The following is a 21,560-nucleotide window of genomic DNA, read 5'->3' on the forward strand; positions in this document are numbered from 1 at the left end:
TGTGTAGGGGGGCATGAGTGACATCCCACCGAAAGTCAACAATGATTTCCTTGGTTTTGCCGGCATTGAGAGCTAGGTTGTTCTCAGTGCACCATTTTTCAAGGTCTTCCACCTTCTGTCTGTAGTCTGTTTTGTAGCAGGGGATGCAGTCATGGGTATACAGTAAATACAGTAGGGGGCTGAGTACGCACCCCTGAGGGGCTCCAGTGTTGACTGTTAGTGAGGATGAAATATTGTTCCCAGTCTTCAGTGATTGTAGCCTGTGGGTTAGAAAACTGAGTGGGGCTTAGTGTGAGATCACTAAGTTTAGTCATCAGTCTTGTGGGGATAATAGTGTTGAAGGTTGAATTGTAGTCAATGAGTAGGATTCTTACGTAGTTAAAAATCACACACAAGGTTATAGTCTTACGTAGCTGTTCTTGGTGTCAAGATGGTCCAGAGAGGAGTGTAGGGCAAGTGATATGGCATCTGATGTGGATCTGTTAGGCAAAATGGAGTGGATCAAGAGTAGTGGGGAGGCTGGAGTTGATTAATGCAATGACCAACTTTTCAAAGCACTTCATGGCCACTGAAGTTAGGGTAACTTGGTGGTGGCCATTGAGACATGCTGCATGAGCCTTCTTAGGCCAGGGATGATGTTGGTCCTCTTGAAACAGACAGGGACAGTGGTCTGCTGCAGGGGAGGTTGAAGATGTCTGAGAAGACCTCTGCCAGTACATGGCCTGGTACTCCGTTTGGTGCCATTGCTTTCCTTGGATTCACACGAAGGAAAACTGATCTGACCTCTGATGCAGTGACTGTTGGGATAGGTTCGTCAGGACTTGTTGGAATAGGTGGTAAAGCTCCACCGAGGTTCTGCTCAAAGCGGGCATAGAAGGTGTTGAGATGATCTGGGAGGGATATGTCATTGTCTGCTATCTTGCACTGTCTCTTTTTAGAACCTGTGGTGTCATTCAGTCCTTGCTGGGTGTCTGTCTGGATCGGTATTGGTCCTTGGCTGTCTTAATGGCTCTGTGCAGGTTCATTTCCTGAAGTTGGGTGATCAGTTTGATGGGCACTTGGTTGAGTTACTTTGTTTTTAATGAACTGTGTATAAAACATAGGAAAAGATATTTTGCCGGGGTAGGTTGGAGAGAACCTTTTAGGAGGTGTACTTTGCAGGGCTGAGAGAAGAAAATTATTTCGCTAAGTCAGCTGTCCAGATTGTATCAATCTTACTGTCAAAAAGCCTAGGACCTTTTCACTTTTAGACGTTCATATGGAGCGTGAATATTGATTAAGAAGGATTTAGTGTCGAAAAGAAGCTGGGGTTTATCTCTGCATTTCAGAATGGTTCTGGAATAGTAAGCAATTTTAACAAAAGACAGCAAGCAAGGTTCAATGAAACTGTTTGTAGTTTAGCCAGATCTGTTGATGAATCACTAATCCAATTATTCTCAATCAATTTTCAAATCGATGTTCCTTGAATTTATAGAAGTTATAGGGTCTATACCAAGGAATGTTTGAAGAATTTCTTTCACCTAAAGTGTGGTGGGAACCTTGAATGCACTGCCTCAGAATAGTAGAGCCATGAAATCTCACAACCTTTAAAAGTATTTGGATGAGCACTTGAAATGCCATACATTCAAGTCTCTAGGCTAAAGTGCTGGAAAGTGAGATTAATATGGATAGAGTCATAGAGGTATACAGCATGGAAACAAACCCTTTGATTCAACTTTTCCATGCCAAGCAGATATTGTAAATTAATCTAGTCCCAGGTGCCAGCACTTGGCCCATATCCCTTCCTATTCATATACCCATCCTGATGCCTTTTAAATGTTGTAATTACACCAGCCTCCACCATTTCCTCTGGCAGCTCATTCATGTACGAACTTTTATGTGGAAAATTTGCCCCTTAGGTCCTTTCTAAATCTTCCCCCCCCTCACCTTAAACCTATGCTCTCTAATTTTGGATTCTCCCACCCTGTGGAAAATACCTTGTCTATTTACCCTCTCCATGCCCCTCATAATTTTATAAACTTCTCAGCCACCGACACTCCAGGGAAAACAGCCCCAGCCTGTTCAGCCTCTCCCTGTAGCTCAAACTCTCCAACTCTGGCAACATCCTTGTAAATCTTTTCTGAACCCTTTCAAGTTTCATAACATCCTTCCAATAGGAGTGAGAACAGAATTACATGCAATATTCCAAAAGTGGCCTAACCAATGTCCTAAACAGCCACAACATGACCTCCCAACTCCTATACTCAGTGCTCTGACCAATATAGCAAAGCATACCAAACACCTTTCTCATTATCCTCTCTACCAGTGATTTCACTTTCAAGAAACTATGAGCCTGCACTCCAAGGTCTCTTGGTTCAGCAACACTCCCCAGGACCTTACCATTAACTGTTGAAGCCCAGCCCTGATTTGCCTTTCCAAAATGCAGCACTTCACATTTATCTAAATTAAACTCCCATCTTCCACTCCTCAACCCACTGGCCTACCTGATCAAGATCCTGTTGGACTCAGAGGTAACCTTCTTTGCTGTCCACTATACCACCAATTTTGGTGTCACCTGCAAGCTTACTAACTATACGACCTCTGTTCACATCCAATTCATTTATATAAATGTCAAAAAGCAGTGGACCCAACAACGATCCTTGTGGCACACCACTGGTCACAGGCCTCCAGTCTGAAAAGCAACCCTCCACCCTTGCCCTCTGTTGCTACCTTCAAACTATATTAGCCAATCTCCAGTCTTTCGGCACTCTCACCTGTGACTATCGATAATCCAAATATCTCAAGTTCTTTGTGTGCAGATTCGATTAGCCAAATCTCTATCACAAACTAGTATAGAACTAGAATAAATTGAATTCATTTTAACTTACAGATATTAATTTAAAATTTAATACCATCTTTGGATCTTTTTTCACTGTTCCTGTTCCTTTTTACACTAACACAATTAACCTTTCTGGTCTTGACAGTAAGATGCTGCTCTTTGATTGTACATTGTAGCTTAATCGTGGAGTTCAACAAAAACTTTTGTATCTTAATACGATCTAAAAGGTACAATTCTGAAATTTGCCATAATAATTTTGGCCGAAGGAACATATGTTTTTATGGTATTTATTCTTGGTCTTCAGAGCTGCCTTGCATATGCTATTGGCAGAGTTACTCAAGCCTGTTTTGTCACAGCATTGGATGTATTGGATGTTGTGACCTTGCAGTATTGAGTTCTTTGCAAACTCAGGAGAAAAGAAATGGAAATCTCTTGGTAAGAAAGTAGCTGATGCTATGGCCTGTGCAACTTGTTTAATGGAGACCTCTCATTCTGTACTAACAGGACCACTTGAAGACACAATTGAGGATGATGAGGAAGAATGTCTGTCTGAAGAAAATGATACAATTAGCAGAGGAGACTACACACTTGATGAAAATTTTTCAGCAGACTATGGATCAGAACACCTCAGTTGTGAAGAAACAGAATATTACTGCAGTAAAGGTAATTGGATTGAACACATTTACTTTATCGATTTAAAAAAAAAACAAATAACTATTGGAATTCTGAAACAGAAGCAGAAATTGCTGGAGAAACTCAGCATGTCTGGCAGCATGAGTGCAGAGAAAGCAGAGTCAAAGTTTTGGGTCTGGTGATTCTTCTTCAGAATTGGGTCTGTTGGACCCAAAACATGACCCTGTTTTCTCTCCACCAATGTTGCCAGATGTGCTGACTTTCTCCAGCAATTTTTGTTTTTATTATTATCATTTAATTATCCAGTACATTTGGTACTATTGCATTTTTTAATATAATGATCTGTTATCAAAGCAATTTTTTAAATCACATTTTAGTCCTTGATTCCACATTACATCTGTGACAGTTGTTATGTTTTAATTCAAGTTTATATTATTGCCCTGCTGCATTGCTTCACTAAAGCCTGCTAGAGAGGAAAAAAAAGTGCATTCATTCTGTTCTTACCATTCAGAATGCTTTTCAGCTTTCTAATTCTGAACAAGAGAATTTGTACATTGAATGAGTATTAATAACTGTTGGATCATATTCATTTTTAGTTGGTAATCACTGTCTTGTGATTGTAAAGATTTTAATGGTCTGCTGACTGTGGGAAAGTAAGAGAAACTGAAATATTAAGTAAAACCAGCTAGTTTATAGCTCAAAGCAAACCCAGTCAATAAAAGTATTATAATTATAAAATACAGAAAAACTCTGGGAGTTTCATTTTGATCATGAGTATAACCTGTCCTATAAACAGATCTTGGTTAAGCCATCATTTCAGATGATCACTTTTGTTAGATGATATGTCACAATTTGATCTTTTATTGAGACAATAGAGGAGAAATTAATTTGCTTCTAGTGTGTTGCATCGAATATATTGATTTTCTGGCAACAATGGGAAGATCTGGTATAATGAGGAATGGAAATAATAATTAGCTGTACCATTTTTCTACAGTGAACTGACAAATGTAAGAGTCAAAAATCAAAAAGTTATTTCCTGTTCGCAAGAAATATTACATATTTATTCAGGAAAATTGTTATGATGATTCTGAATTAGTTCTATCAATTGATAATTTCTTATACAATAGAAGTAAAAGCTTGCCTTTTTACTACATTTCAGTGAGTTTTCAATGTTTTAAACATTATGATTGGAGGAATTATAAACAATGACCTAAATTAATGCTAACTGATAACAATGATTATGTGTATGTAGGCAAAGTTAGTCTACACTGCTCTTTTACAATCCTATTACTAAAGAACTTACTCGATAAATGACTGCTCCTCAACTATTTGATTGGGAAATAGGCAAATTATTGAGTAGGAGAAAAAGCCATACTGAAACTACTGAAAGTTGACCTTATGATCCTGTATCATCATAATAACAAATTCTACCTACATTTGCCTCTCTGATTTGCTTTTGCCCTGTCTTGGCCCTACCTACTGCTGAAACCCTTACACATTCTGTTGTAATCTCTAGATATGACAATTCTTCTGCTTTCCTTGCTATTCTTCTATCTTGCACCTTCCAATACTTGAATTAATCTAAAATTCTGTCTTCTGTGCATCAAGTTATGTTCATCAATCCATATAGCTGCCCCACATTGACACCTCCTCCACCACTGATCTGATTTTAAAATGATCATCATCATGTTCAAATCCCCTCCTATCCTGAAACCTTCTCAAGCCTTGCTGTCCTCAAAAAGCTTTGTTTCTCCAACTCTGGCTTCTCTGAAAGTTCCCACTTGCTTTACACCACCATTTTTGGTTCCAGCTGTCTATGCCTAAGCTTTGGCCTAACCTTGTCAAGCAAATTTTTCTTCCTTTAATAGTCAACTTAGAACTTACCATTAGACCTGATATTTAATTATCTATCCTATTGTCTTTCTTTAGCTTATTAGACTTGCCTTCCTTTGAGTGCTTTATGGGATGTCTTAGAGTGTTAAAGATGCAAGTTGTTTTATTTTGTTCTCAATGAATTCTTACACCTCCCAGCTTATATTTCTGACATTTTTGGCAGACTTTGAAATAAGTCAATTTACAGTCCAAATTCAGAATTGCATTGGGATTTATTTTAATAATAATAAAAAATTCATGTTAGATTTTAAGAGAACCAGGGAAAAAAAGTTCTCTTAAAAATGCCAAGTATATCAGAGCACAAACTCGCAGATAACAGTCCAGATATTTAGGAAGAAGTAACAAAGGCATCGGTAAGGCTAAAAAAAAAAGTAAAGGAGCTCAGCAAGGCTGGGACACCAACCTTTATAGCACGGTATGTTTTAGCTCTCCTTGTTATGCGCCTATACCCCAAAAACCCTATAACCCTTTGAGTTATCTCCACTTCTCCAACATTAGCCTGTTGTGACAGCTCTCCATCCTTGGTAAGCGTGTTTTCACTTGTTTGTGCTTTAGCCTGTGAAATTTGTTCACTTGGTTTTTCAAAACTCTTCTTTAAATCTGCTTCATTTTTCTTAATAATGTTAATGTGTAAGTGTTAATGTTCCTGTGAAGCCTTTGAGATGATTTACTGTGTCACAGGGTACAAAGTTATTGTTTTAGCTTTGCTTTCCAACTGACAGCCAGAGGGGAGATCAGTCCAGGATTAATAATGAAAATCAACCCACAGTCAGAATGGGGTGTTCAACACCTTGTCGAGAGGGGTAATCCGCGTCCAAGGTTAACCCAAGGTTCGGGCAGAAATCTGAGTGGTGGGGAAAGAAGCTTACACTTAAGTGAGAGACTTGCCTTTAGGCTTTGGAAGAGGACCACAAACTGGGCCAAGACAGCAACAACAACTGAGATGATAGGCTTGAGTTAGGGTTCGTCTTTTGAAAACAAGAAGAGTACAGCTTCCCCCACCTTTGTGGCTCCTTCCCTGCATTCAATCTGCAGTCTATCACTCCATCTGCTTGCAACAACGTGTTAGCCTACTTCCAGCTCACAGCATGCTCAATAAGCCTTTTGCATTGTGGGGCTGGCAGGTCGGAGAACCTACAATATGTTTTTTTGTATTCGCTTACGTGGTTGACTAGGTCAGCATTCATTGTCTATTCCTGAGACAAAATGGTGGTGAGCTGCTCCACAAGCATCATGCCAGTTAATCATCCTGAATATTGATGGAAGAAGACTCAGAAATTCAACTTAATCACATGGTAAAAAGGCAATCAGAAGTTAGGATCATAATTTGTATTTTGCACTTCATAACCGCAACCCCAATAACCACCTGGCTAATCTGGAGGGATAATAATGAACGTATAAATAACCAACAAAAGTAGGCCACTTAATCCTTTGAGTCAGCTCCACCATTCAATTTGATTATGACAATTTGATTTTAACCTCAACTCTACATTCCTGCCCGTTCTCAAAAATCTTTCATGCCTTCATAATCAAGAATCTATCTACTTCTGCCTTAAATATATTGAAAGATTTTGCATTCTCTGCCTTTTCAGGAAAGGAATTCTAAAGATTCACAATTCCCTGACAGAAAAAGTACTGTCTTAAATGAACACCTCCTTATTTTTAAACCATGACCTCTAATTCTAAGAACTCCCAATAAAGGAAGCATCCTTCCTGCATCAACCTGGTCAAGTCTCCTCTGGATTATATTTTATATTAAGTCACCTTTGACTCTTGGAAACTCCAGAGAGTATAGGCCTAGCCTGACAAGCCTTTCCTCATTAGACAATCAGCTCATTTGTCTAGTAAATCTTCTCTGAACAGATTCTAACACTTTAACATCCTTCTCTAAATATGGCAACCAGTACTGTACACAACACTCCAGATGCAGACTTCAGAATGTCCTGTGTAACTGAAACATAACCTTTCCTACTCTTGCACTCAATTTCCCTTACAATAAACTTTGCCATTTTATTAGCTTTCCTGATTTCTTTCTGTACCTGCACATTATATTTCTGTGATTCATGCACTAGAGCACTCAGATCTCTTGGCAACTCAGACCTCTACAACCTCTCATAAAGCATTGACTATTTTTAATGTTTTTATTGAGATAAGAATTTCTGACCAATGTTCAATTAATAATAAAGAATCACTGATGAGAACAAACCCTCGGAAATTACTTCTGGAAACATTTGGTCATGCCATTAATTTGAGATATACATTTGACGTAGCTGAAACACAGACTCTTATCTAAAGATATTCATTTTTATCTATAGTATATCTGTCAAAAATGTGTTAGTTGGCCACCTTTCGACTGTAGCTTCACTTTCTACGTCGTGTGTACTTACGACAATGTTGCATGATCTCCTGACTAACTTAGTGAAGGAGAAGACGAGTGTTCCCCAGTTCACATAAATTATGAGTTATTTCTTTTTACTAGTGGCACTGAAAAGGTTATGGCTCTTTATAGTTGCTGGAATCTAATTTACTCTCTTCATTTTCTTGGCATGACTAATAAAAATCACCTGATAACAGTGAAGGATTTTTTTAAACATTTGTTAGTGTAATGAAGCTTTTCTTCATGACACTTTTTCTAGTTTGCCTTAATTCCTTGCTTTAAGTGCTTCATCTGATAGCTTTCGATGGTTCATGTCATACATTTTCTAATCAGGCACCAGGTTTTGTCTGCCCTTCAAACCTTTCAGTCAATATTCTGTCTTTCTTAAGCAGCTGCAATGATAGATCCCATGCCAATGTGTGAATCCCTCTAGAAGCATCAATACTCAATGCCTGTGCCTTGATCACTCTGCCTTTGTGCCATTTAATATCAAAATCTCCAAAGCCAGTGGTACTTTTTGTGAGGATTATGAATTTGAGCTGCTTTAAATTATCTTAGCTACAGAGCATATTATATTGACATTTGGAGTTCTCTTTGGACTGACAGAAGCTGGGTGCATAAAGCTGAAAAAAGCCGATATGACTTTGTTTCTACCTTGCTCGAGGAGTTGTATGTGTAAATCGCCTAAGCTTATTGACCCGAATCTTTGCCTTCTTGTCTTCTGATTTGTTTGGAACGCAGACACTGATAGCGCATTGATACAGCTGATTTAGCAGCTCAGTGATTTGTTTTACAACAGGTGCCTTTGGCGAGACATTAGCACTCCCTCAGGCCACCATTGTTCTGTTCTTTTCTGTAAGAGTCCTGAGAATTTGGTTCACAGATGTGATCACATTTCCACTCATTTGAACAAATAGTTTCAGGTTATCTATTTCTGAAAACTCTGTGCTACTAAACTTGCTAAATTCTTTTCAATTGTGGAAGTGCAATACACAATATGCAGGCATTATTATAGTTGTCTACTGATTTAACTGGATCAGCAGTTTTCAAGGTGGAATGTTACAGACATTTGGTGAGATTTGTGACAGAATCACTCAATAAGGCCTATCTGAACATAAGGAGTATCTCACATTTTCTTTTATGCTATCAAGCAGCAAGACACAGACATTATTGCTTGTCAAATGCCTTCTTAACAGCCTAATTCACCCTTTTAATATTTAGCTTTCCATCTTACCAAATTTGCCAAACAAACTAGATATTGAGAAATGATATGAAAATCAAAGCAGTTACTGAGTGATTTCAACTCACTGCATGCACTTAAGGACTTCCATGATGAATACTGGGTAACAATATCTCATAACAATCTCCATGGGTACCAGCAGCATCCGTTCTAAGTCGAAGGTCAGTGGAGCTGTGGATAGTGCTGAAGGATGTTGCAAGTTACAGAGGACCATAGATAAGCTGCAGAGTTGGGCTGAGAGGTGACAAATGGAGTTTAATGCAGAAAAGTGTGAGGTGATGCACTTTGGAAGGACCAACAGGAATAAAGAGTACTGGGCTAATGGTAAGATTCATGGTAGTGTAGATGGAACAGAGAGATCTCAGTGTCCATGTACAAAGATCTCTGAAAGTTGCCACCCAGGTTGATAGGGTTGTTAAGAAGGCATACAGTGTATTAGCTTTTATTGGTAGAGGGATTAAGTTTTGGAGCCTTGAGATAATGCTGCAGCTGTCCAAAGCTCTGGTGTGGCTGTAGTTGGAGTATTGCGTACAGTTCTGATCACCATCTTATAGGAAAGATGGGGGAGATTTGGAAAGGCTTCAGAGGAGATTTATTAGGATATTGCCTGGAATGGAGGAATGGTCTTATGAGGAAAGGCTGAGGGACTTGAGGCTGTTTTTGTTGGAGAGAAGAAGGTTGAGAGGTGATTTAATAGAGATGTATAAGATAATCAAACGGTTAGATAGGGTGGACAGTGAGAGGCTTTTTCCTCAAAAGGTGTTGGCTAGCACAAGGGGACATAGCTTTAAATTGAGGGGTGATAGATATAGGACAGATATCAGAGGTAGTTTCTTTACTCAGAGAGTAGTAGGGGCGTGGAAGGCACTGCATGCAACCGTAATAGACTCGCTAAATTTAAGAGCAATTAAATGGTCATTGGATAAACATATGGATGAAAATGGGGTGCCACGGTGGCTCAGTGGTTAGCACTGCTGCCTCACAGCACCAGGGTCCCAGATTCGATTCCAGCCTCAGGCGACTGTGTGAAGTTGCACGTTCTCCCCATGTCTGCGTGGGTTTCCTCCGGTTGCTCCAGTTTCCTCCCACAGTCCAAAGATGTGCAGATCAGGTAAATTGGCCATGCTAAATTGCCCATAGGTTAGGTGCATTAGTCAGAGGGAAATGGGTCTGGGTGGATTACTCTTCGGAGGGTTGGTGTGGACTTGTTGGCCAAAGGGCCTATTTCCACACTGTCGGGAATCTAACCTAAAATGGAATAGTGTAGGATAAATGGGCTTCAGATTGGTTCCACAGGTCAGTGCAACGTCGAAGGCTGAAGGGCCTGTACTGCGCTGTTATGTTCTATGAAGGCTATTGGCATCCAATATTTGGCAGCCCTAAGAATTCTCACAGCCAACCTCCAATCCATCCACAAGACCTTTCTGCACTTGAATTGTGTATCGTGGGTTGCGGCTGTTATCAAAGTAATGCTGAACTAGGACACCCAGCTCATGGACTGGACCATTGTGTGTTCAGGGACATTCACCCAGCTCATGGACTGGACCAGTCGACCATAAGAAACAGAAGCAAGAGTAGGCTGTTCAGACGCTTAAGTTTGCTCTGCAATTCACTAAATTCATGCTTGCCATGATATTCCTTGCATCGACTTTCAGGCCTTTTACCATAACTCTGGTTCCCCTTTTGATCAAGAATCCATCTATCTCAACCTTAAATACATACAAGCTCCTTATGTCAAGCAGTTCCCAAGAGTTTCAACTGTGTGAGAGAAGAAATTTCTTACATTAGCGCCCCTTTATTCTGGGACTATGTCCTGTGTTCCTAGACCCTCCCATGAGGGGAAATATATTATCAGCATTTATCTTATTAAGTCCCTTAATAATCCTATATATTTCAATGAGATCACCCCTTTAATCCTCCCAATCTGTTCCTCCTTTGATCATAAAATAATCTATACTTGGGATCATTGTAATTAGCTCGCTGAGGTCCAATGAAATGATATATTTCCTTAAACGAGGGGACCATATCTGCTCACAATACTCCACATATGGTCTCACCAGTACTTTGTACAATAGTTGTTCCCAGTTTTATGCTCTAATCTCTTGAAATGTGGTCAACATTCCATTTGCCTTCCTGAATTGCCTTCTGTTCTGCGGAAGTGTCACGGGACCCAAAATGTGAACTGTGGTGTTTCTCCACAGATGCTGCCAGACCCTTCCAGCAATTTCTGTTCTTTTTGCTTTCCTGATTACCTGCTGCACCTGCGTGCTAGCTTTCTGTATTTCAGCCTGAAGAAGGGCTTATGCCCGAAAAGTTGATTCTCCTGTTCCCTGGATGCTGCCTGACCTGCTGCGCTTTTCCAGCAACACATTTTCAGCTCTGATTTCCAGCATCTGCAGACCTCACTTTTTCCCTTCATATGTAAGTATCCCCAAGTCAGGTTTTGCAGTTTTTCTCCATTTAACTAATACTCTGTTCTTTTGTGCTCCCTTCCAAAATATACAACTTCACATGACCCCAGATTATACTCCTTTGCAAACCTTTTGCCCACGTGCATAATCTATAGAATCATAGAATCCCCACCGTGTGGAAATAGGCCCTGTGACCCAACAAGTACACACCAACTCTCTGGAGTATAACCTATCCAGACCTATTCCCCTACGCTGTTATCCTATATTTACTTCTAACTAATGCACCTAATCTATACATCCCTGAACACTGTGGGCAATTTAGCATGACCAATTCACCCAACCTAAACATTTTTGGATTGGGGGGGATAACCAAAGCACCCAGAGGAAACGTGCGCAGACACTGGGAGAATGTGCAAACTCCACACAGACAGTTGCCCAAGGTTGGAATCAAACGCGGGTTCCTGGTGCTGTGAGGCAGCAGTGCTAACCACTGAGCCACCGTGTCACCCTATCAATATCTCCCTGTAAACTGTTTATATTCCTCTTGCAACCTGCCTTTCCAACTTATAGAACATAGAAGAATACAGCGCAGTACAGGCCCTTCGGCCCTCGATGTTGCGCCAATCCAAGCCCACCTAACCTACACTAGCCCACTAATTTGCTTCCTTCCTCCAAGTCACTAATATATATTCTAAACCATTGCTGTCCATTTGCTGCATCTCTGAGCTCTTTACTTGCTCTCACAGTGACTCTGAGTCTACCTGGATGCTAACAGCATACCTTCCTTGACATTTTGCACTTTGGCCCTTAGCCAGAGATACTAGGCTCATGTTATTTCTATTTTGCCTTGGCATTCAGTGCAGACACAAGGCTGGAACCTTGTCATGGTTGTCAACAATCCTCAGATAAGTCAAAAATGGTGGTGAGCTGCCTTCTCAAATTGCTGCAGTCAATGGTGGGAAGATACATTCAGAATGCTGTGACAAAGGTAGTTTCCAGAATTTTGACACTGCAGAAATACTTTCACGTCAGGATAACGACTGGCTTGGAGGGGAATTTGCAAATGTTGATGTTCCCATGTAACTGCTGCTGTTGTTTTTCTTGCTGCATCTTAACTTAAGTGGAAATTACTTCTTCAACAGTAACTTCAAAACCTACAGTAACCAGCACTTAGAAGGACTAGGATAGCATTCACATGGGAACACCACCACCTTTAATTTTTCCTTCAATCTGCACACCATTCTGCCTTGTGTGATGGCCCAATTATTTTTGGGGAAAGAAATCTGTGTTTTATGTTAGTGTGATAGCTCATTTACAAACTAGGTTTCTCAAGAAGATGAGTTCTGTAAAAGTCAATTGGCTTCCACATGACCAAACTTTCTGGGAGGTATACCATAGTTAAAGAGGGCGAACAAGAACTTGAATTGTCAGGGAGATTGAATTCCTGGATATAGTTATATTTTTCAGACTGAATTTAGATTACAAGCTAGATGTAGGGAATCTATTTTTCATGCAGAATGCTGTTGAATGCATGTTTGCTCGCGAAAACAGCTTAAACCTTTGGATAACAGAAAGGTTCTAATAACAATGAGTTGGCTCTTTGGTCCATCCAAGCTTTGAAGAGAGAGAGAAGTCTAGATGCAGGGCACCAGAGTTAAAGGACATGAAACCAGGAGAGCTGTGATCGAAAGTGGCTATTTTTAATTTATTTGTGACACCTATATTGAAATGAGAGTCTAAAACCACAGGGTGGTTGGAGAAGATTTGAAGGATTTTCTGGTGCCAAACAGAGGGGGCACAAGAAATCTCAGCCCTTATACAAATCTTGAAATAGTAATCTGACCAAGTGGCTACGATTCCAATTTCTGATGTGAATCTGACTTGAGATTTTGGGAATGTAAGTTAAATGTGTGCAGATGGAAATTTGAGTTAAAAATTTCAGTGTAACTGTTTTCTATATTTTCTAATCAACTTGCTCAGAAATATTATTACACACCTGTGGAAGAGGTGGAGCTTGAACCTGGGTCTCCTGCTCTCGAAGTATGGACATCGGCACAAGAGCCCCTAATTATTCAGTTTTATATAATTGTTTTCATTAATATTTTTGGTAATTTGTAATCGAGTGTAGTTAATAATACTCATATTCTTTAATTTTTGCACACAGCATTATTTTGTTTTAGTACAGTGAATCTTGTGCCTTCATTCCCTTAGTAACTACCTGGGTAGCTACCTCTATCAAGATTATATTGCTCAATACTTCATCACCACTGTCACTGAGTAAAAATGCTAGAACCCCTTGTCTACTAGCATCATGCATACCTGCACAAGATAGACAATGGCATTTCAAAACCATCTTTTCAAGGGCAATTAAGGATGAGCAAAAATTGCAGTAATGCCTTCATCCTGTAAAAGAATTTTTTAAAAAATCCTTGATGCAGACTTGTAATAGTAATATTTTTTGGCTTAACGTTCCAGTTAAAGGCTATTTCTCAGTCTGGAGAGAGGTGTGGACTTTCCCATGGATCAGTGTTGGAATACTTTCTTTTCCTGTTATATATTAATGACTTTGATGTACATGGCACAATTTTGAAGTGTGCAGAAGAAATGAAACTCAGATGCATTGTAACTATGAGGAGGATAGTGTTGAACTTCAAAAGGAATCATTGAATCATGGAATACTTACAGTGCAGAAAAAGGCTATATGGCCCAGCACGTCTGCACTGACCCTATGAGGAGCATCCCACCCAGACCTCGCCCAACATTATTCATGTAACCCCACATTTACCATGGCTAATCCACCTAGTCAGCCAACTGAGCTAACTGACCCCCCTCATGATTTCCATTCCTGAAACTAGCTTTTATTTCCACTTGACAAGGTGTCTGTGTTGTGAAGCATAGCAAATCCATCAGCAACTTTCTTGATTCCTATGTGGAACTGCTCATGTGTAATTGGAAAAAGGTGCAGTCTAGTTTACTATTTGATTACTTTGAGCATGATTACCTTCACCTATTTTTACCTCAATATCATTATGCCGTAAAGAAATTGAAATTAAAAATAAGCAATTTTAAAAAATATAAATTCTCATTTATTTCCTACAAAAGCTGAAATCCATGAGTAACACCAAAATTCTAAGCATGTATATATTTCCAAATAATGCATCATTCTGAGATGCTACAGACAGGCTGGGGTAATGCTTCCTCATGCAAACACACAATAGGAGTAAGAAGTAGGCGATGCTTCTCCTCTTGTAAAAAGGCGGTGGATGTAGTAAATATTTTTGTGGTAGAGGTAGAGTTTTACTAAGCAAGGAGTGAAAGGTTATTAGGGGTAGAGAGGGATGTGGATTTCAAGCTAATATTAAAACAGCCAAAATCTTTCTGAATGGTGGAGCAGGCTGAAGAGGCTGAAAGGCTTATTCCTGCTTATGATTCACTTGTTTGTACAGTCCTTGATCCTGCTTCAATAAGTAGGAGAAGGTGTAAGTAGGAAAACTAAAATCACCATTGATAACTGGTGTCCAAAGGGAAATGAATGAATCAGAACAATGATTATGATCTGAATGCTGTGTTAAATCTGGAGCACTGAAATGTGTCGAATGGAGTGATGAAGTGAACTAAATTGGAAATATGTAAAAGAGACTGAGGACAAGAGGACTCAGGAAAACAGTGATTTACTTGTTGCTCTTTTGTTTTAGCGTGCAATTGTGATAACAGTTAATTGACCTGAAAATGTGAATTTCACTATTGGCATGCCCTTTTATCAATCATTCAAACATCTTTAGAGCTTTTTGGTATGATTTTTGAGTCCATTGAAAATATCCAAAAGTTGATTTTCAGCAGAAATTGTAAATCATTCAGGTCCTTTATTAAGCACCTGAATTCCTGTTATTGGATAAAATTTGTGGGACATTTCAACTTATGCTCTGTTATTGAAATAGACAGGGCCATTAAGTTGAAAAGTGACACCTCGTGACCCATTATGTATAAACTTGGGGTTTAGTCTTTGCAAATTCAGATTATTTCCAGTATAAGTATGATGTTTTTGAGGCTCAGAGAATGCTAACTGACACTCATATACAGGTATTGTTTCCACCTTTTCTAAACCCTGCTTTCCAGAATTGAAGAAATCAATGCTCTTAAATTGAAGTTGGAGGCAATATTTACTAACAGGTAAATTTACTGACAGCAGTCTTTCCACCCAACTCATCAAGTTTGTAGGATAACCGTTGATGCAATGGCTAGAGTTTCTGCTGAGTTTTAGGACTATTGTGAACAGAACTAATACCAGCAATCCTGTTTTAGCCATCACTTCATCAGTACAATAAGTAAGTATGCCTTTCATGGGGCTTTCCCTTAACCGCTGTCTAACTGGGATTCGCCAACAATATTCTATTGAGGTAGAGTAGTTACAATACTTTTTGACATTATCTGCTAATAATTCAGCAAATCATTTAGGTCAGCTTGGGGATTGTGATGTCTTGAGCTCATAGGGTCATAGAGATGTACAGCATGGAAACAGAACCTTCGGTCCAACCTGTCCATGCCGACCAGATATCCCAACCCAATCTAGTCCCACCTGCCAGCACCCAGCCCATATCCCTCCAAACCCTTCCTATTCATATACCCATCCAAATGCCTCTTAAATGTTGCAATTGTACCAGCCTCCCCCACTTCCTCTGGCAGCTCATTCCATACACATACCACCCTCTGCGTGAAAACGTTGCCCCTTAGATCTCTTTTATATATTTCCCCTCTCACCCTAAACCTATGCCCTCTAGTTCTGGACTCCCCGATCCCAGGAAAAATACTTTGTCTATTTATCCTATGGCTGAGGTAACATTAAAAGGACTTGGTGAGCCATGTGTAGAGCAGGCTGTCAGGTGCATCATGATGGCTCAAATATGACAGGTAAAACTGACTGGTGCAAGATAGAAACAAGGAGACTACTGCCAACATAGCAAGCTTTTGATATTGCGTTCCACTGTGCACAGTAACACAGCAACTGTACACTAATGGAGTGATACCCCTTGTCCTTCAGGTATAGCTTTCCAGTGGAGCCATTATCTTTTCCCTTAATTGCAGGGCTGTGTTCAAAGGTTCCACAATTGTACTGATTGTGTATGGGTTGTCTATTTTCTCAATATTGAATTCCAACAATGTGGAAATTATTAAGGGCCATATTTTGTAGTCGTTTTGGCTGCAGATCTGATGCCTTAATAGTGTGAGATTTTGCTCTAGTTTATTCTTACTCCAGAAAAAAATCTCTCTGCTCTGCAACATTGGCTATATTTACTCGGATGTTCATTTCCAACTGATGCTTTTGTTTTCCTGAGTTGTGTTTTAAAGTTGTCCGTCCTAAGTCTTTTCAGAACCAAACCAATAATACATTGGGGTAGGATCCTATTTTATTAAATCTTTTGTTTCTACAAGGTCACGAGACTAATTCCAATGACAGAAAGCTTGTTTTATGAGGAGAGTTTGAGCAGTTTAGGCCTGTATTCACTGGAGTATCGATAAATGGGAGAGATCTAATTGACATAAATTAGATGCAAAAGAGGATTGACAAAGCAAACGTAGCGAGGATGTGGAGCAATCTAGTCTGAGGGTTCATAGTTTTTTGATAATGGAGCAGAATTAAAACAGGAATCACTTCTCTCAAATTGCCATGAATCAGTTGTGTTCCCTACCCTAGAGTGAGATGGACACTGAATAAATTTGAGGAGCTTAATTAGACTCGAGTTAAAGAGTTATTGGCATGCAGGAAAGTTGAGGTTGGTATGACATCAGTCATGATGATATTGAATTGCAGAATAGGCTTCAGGGCCTTTTCCAACTCCTAGTTCTTATGTTTATAAGTTCTGCATCAATTAGCTGCTTGATGGTCGACCTTAGACTGCTAGGGATTTCACAGATGATCATTTGGGTGAGGTTCCCCACATGATACAGAATCAAGGTAGCCCACTTAGTTCCTTTGCTATCTCAGACTAATGTTCTGGGTAATAAAACAAAGAACTGCAGTTGCTGGTATCTGCAACACTCAAAAACAAATCATACAATCATAGAAACCTTCAGCCATCAAGTTGACACCAACCCTCCAAAGAACATCCCACAGCTATCCCTGTAACCCTGCCTTAACTGTGGCTAATCCACCTAGTCAGCACATCTTTGAATTGGAGAAACTTCAGTAACTGTAGGAATTCTATGATTCTTTGATTTTATGAACAAAGCTCCAGGTGTGGTTTCACAAAGGCCCTGTACAATGATAGCAAGACTTGCCTGCTCTTCTCCTTCAACCTTCTCGCTATGAAGGCCAACATACCATTTGACCTTTCACCACCTGCAGACTTACTTTTATAGAACATAGAACATAGAACAATACAGCACAGAACAGGCCTTTTGGCCCTCAATGTTGTACCGACCTGTGAACTATTCTCAGCTTGTTCCCCTACACGATCCCAAAATCATCCATGTGCTTATCTAAGGATTGTTTAAATCTCCCTAATGCAGTTGAGTTGACTACATTAGCAGGTAGTGCATTCCACGCCCTTACCACTCTCTGCGTAAAGAACCTGCCTCTGACATCTGTCTTAAATCTATCTCACTCAATTTGTAGTTATGCCCCCTTGTACACGCTGATGTCATCATAGGAAAAATACTTTCACTATCTACCCTATCTAATCCTCTGATCATCTTGTATGTCTCTATCAAATTCCCTCTTAGCCTTATTCTTGCCAATGAGAACAGGTTTAAGTCTCTCAGCCTTTCCTCATAAGCCCTTCCCTCCAGACCAGTAAACATCCTGGTAAATCTCCTCTGCACCTTTTCCAATGCTTCCACATCCTTCCTGAAATATGGGGACCAGAACTGTACACAATATTCCAAGTGTTGCCACACTAGCATTTTGTATAATTGCAGCATGATATTGCGACTCCGGAAATCAATCCCTCTACCAATGAAACCTAACACACCATATGCCTTCTTAACAGCACTATCCATCTGGGTGGCAACTTTCAGGAATCTATGTACATGGACTCCAAGATCCCTCTGCACATCTACACTACCACGAATCTTTCCATTGACCCAGTACTCTGCCTTCCTGTTATTCTTCCCAAAGTGCATCACCTCACATTTAGATGCATTGAAATCCATTTGCCACCTCTCAGCCCAATTCTGCAGTTTATCCAAGTCCCTCTGCAGCCTGTAACATTCTTCCATACAGTCCACAATTCCACCGACTTTAGTGTCATCTGCAAATTTACTAATCCATTCATCAATGCATGTGTCTAAGTCATTTATAAAAATGACAAACAGCAGTGGTCCCAAAACAGATCCTTGTGGCACACCACTAGTAACCGGACTCCAGGTTTTCCATCAACCACCACTCGCTGCCTTCATTCAGAAAGCCAGTTTCTAATCCAAACTGCTAAATCACCCTCAATTCCCATGTCTCTGCATTTTCTCCAACAGCCTACCATGTGGAACCTTATCAAAGGCTTTACTGAAGTCCATGTATACCATGTCAACTGCCCTACCCTCATCTACATGCTCACCTTCTCAAAAATCGCAATGAGGTTTGTGAGACATGACCTGCCCTTGACGAAACCATGTTGACTACCTGAAGTCAAATTGTTGTTTGCTAGATGATTATAAATCTTATCTCTTATAATCCTTTCCAAAACCTTTCCTACAGCAGAAGTAAGGCTTACTGGTCTATATTTACCTAGATAATCGCTACTGCTCTTCTTGAACAAGGGCGCAACATTTGCAACCCTCCAGTCCTCTGGTACCAAACCTATAGACAATGACGACCGAAATATCAAAGCAAAAGGCTCTGCTTTCTCCTTCCTAGCTTCCCAGAGAATCCTCGGATAAATTCCATCCAGCCCAGGGGACTTGTCTACTTTCACTCCTCCTAGAATTGATAACACCTGTTCGTAACTAACCTCGATCCTTTCTTGTCTAATATCTCGTACCTCATTCTTCTCCTCTACAATATTCTCTTTTTCCTGAGTGAAAACCAATGAGAAATGTTCATTTAGCACCTCTCTGATTTCCACAAGGTCCACACTCAACTTCCCACTTCTGTCTTTGATTGGCTCTATTCCTACCCTAATCATCCTTTTATTCCTATAGAAAGCTTTAGGGTTCTCCTTTATTCTATTTGCTAAAGACTGCTCATGTCCTCTCTTTACTCTTCTTAACACTCCCTTTAAATCCTTCCTAGCTGATCTGTAACTCTCCAATGCCTCATCTGAACCATCTTGCCTCATCAACACATAAGTCTCCTTTTTCTTCATAACAAGACATGCAATTTCTGTTGTAAACCACAGTACCCTTGCCTTATCACTTCCTCCCTGCCTGACAGGGACATACCTATCAAGGACATGCAATATCTGTTCCTTAAACCAGGTCCACATTTCCATTGTCTGCATCCCTTGCATTTTGCTACCCCATTCTATGCATCCTAATTCCTGGGGTGGAGGAGTCCAGAACTAGAGGGCATAGGTTTAGAATGAAAGGGGGAAGATTTAAAAGGGATCTAAGGAGCAACTTTTTCATGCAGAGGATGGTGCATATTTGAAATAAGCTACCAGAGGAAGTGGTGATGGCTGGTACAATTACAACATTTAAAAGGCATCTGGATGGGTATATGAAGAGGAAGGGTTCAGAGGGATCTAGGTCAAGTGCTGACAAATGGGACTAGATTAATTTAGGATACCTGGTTGGCTTGGACAAGTTGGACCAAATGGTCTGTTTCCATGCTGTCCATCTCTCTGATTCTGTGTTCCCCTAAAGAAATGCCTCAGACCATCAAATTCTCGATACCAAGGGTCACACAGTTCTGGATTATGAAAAAAAGGGATGCTTCTGGAAATCCCAAGGGCTCAAAGTCCTGGAGGTGTACAGAATGTGGAAGAAGGAATTTAGAAAGGAAATAAGGACATTGGCAAATAAAATAAAAGAAAAAGGATAACGAGGGAAAGAATAGGGCCCATTGAGGATGACAGCAGTAATTTATGAGTTGAGCCAGAGGAGATTGATAGGGTTCTAAATGAACACTTTGTGTCAGTGTTCACTATTGAGAGGGATGATATGAATAAAGAAATCAAGGAGAAGGTTTGTGATACAATTATAAATATTTGCATAGACAGAGAGGTGGTTGAGTGTTTTGGCAAGCTTAAAAGTAGATAACTCTCTAGGACTGGTTGAAACGTATCCCAAGTTGTGAGTGAGGCAAGAGAGGAAACAATCGTGCACTCTCAAAAATTTTCAGTTCCACTCTAGCTACAGGAAAGGTGCTGGAGAACTGAAGGACAGCCAGCATGTCTTTTCCAAAAAGGAAACAAGACATGAACCAGGAAACTACAGGCAAGTCAGTCTATCCTCAGTGGTGGGGAAACAATTTAGAGGGATCAAATTAATTGGCATTTGGAGAGAAGGGATTATTCAAGAACAAGCAGCATGATTTTGTTCAGGGAAGGATATGTCTGACCAACTTAACTGAATTTTTCAAACTGGAGATTAGGGATGCAGATGAAGGCAATGCTTTTGAATGCAGTCTATTTGGATCTCAGCAAGGCTTTTGATAAGGTCCCACACTGATAGCAAAGGCAAAAGTCTATGGAATGCAGCAAAATTTGGCAAATTGGATCTGCAACTGGCTAAGTGGCAAGAGCAAAGGGTGATGGCTGAGGGGTGGTTCGTTGACTTGAAGTCAGTGTACACTGGGGTTAGTGTTGGGACCATTCATATCTATGGTTTATATAAATGATATAGACTTGAATGTAGGAAGGTTGTTCAATAAGCTCAAAAATGTGTAAGATGGTAAATTGTGAGGAGGATAGCGTGAATAAATGTGAGATGGTGCACTTGGGCAGGACAAACAGGGCAAGAAAATATATGTGTTTCCTTTGTATTTATTCTGTAATACATATACAAGGAATGGTAGGACCCTGGGAAGTATAGAAGATCAGAGGGATCTTGGTGTACATGTACACTTGTTCTTTAAGGTATCAGCACAGGTGGATAAAGTGTTTGAGAATGCATATGGTATACTTGCCTTTATTAGTCGAGGCAGAATTTAAGAGCAGGGAGTTTATGCTAGAACTGTATAAAATTTAGATTAGGCTGCAGTATTGTGTGCAATTCTGGAATACACATTATAAGAAGGAGAGGGTAAATAGGAAA

The 21,560-nt window shown here is 40.0% G+C and overlaps 1 protein-coding gene across 2 annotated transcripts in view; it reads left to right on the plus strand.

Annotated features, from left to right (window-relative positions):
• The window catches only part of zfpm2a (zinc finger protein, FOG family member 2a), a 939,997-nt gene that overhangs the window by 277,047 nt on the left and 641,390 nt on the right, over positions 1 to 21,560 (plus strand). For both annotated transcript variants that reach the window (XM_043688412.1, XM_043688413.1), the window contains exon 2: positions 3,323 to 3,481. In XM_043688412.1, coding sequence (XP_043544347.1) covers positions 3,323 to 3,481 — 159 coding nt within the window. The remainder of the gene's footprint in view (positions 1 to 3,322; positions 3,482 to 21,560) is intronic.

The sequence above is a fragment of the Chiloscyllium plagiosum genome, chromosome 4 (genome assembly GCF_004010195.1).
Source record: "Chiloscyllium plagiosum isolate BGI_BamShark_2017 chromosome 4, ASM401019v2, whole genome shotgun sequence".
Classification (NCBI taxonomy): domain Eukaryota; kingdom Metazoa; phylum Chordata; class Chondrichthyes; order Orectolobiformes; family Hemiscylliidae; genus Chiloscyllium; species Chiloscyllium plagiosum.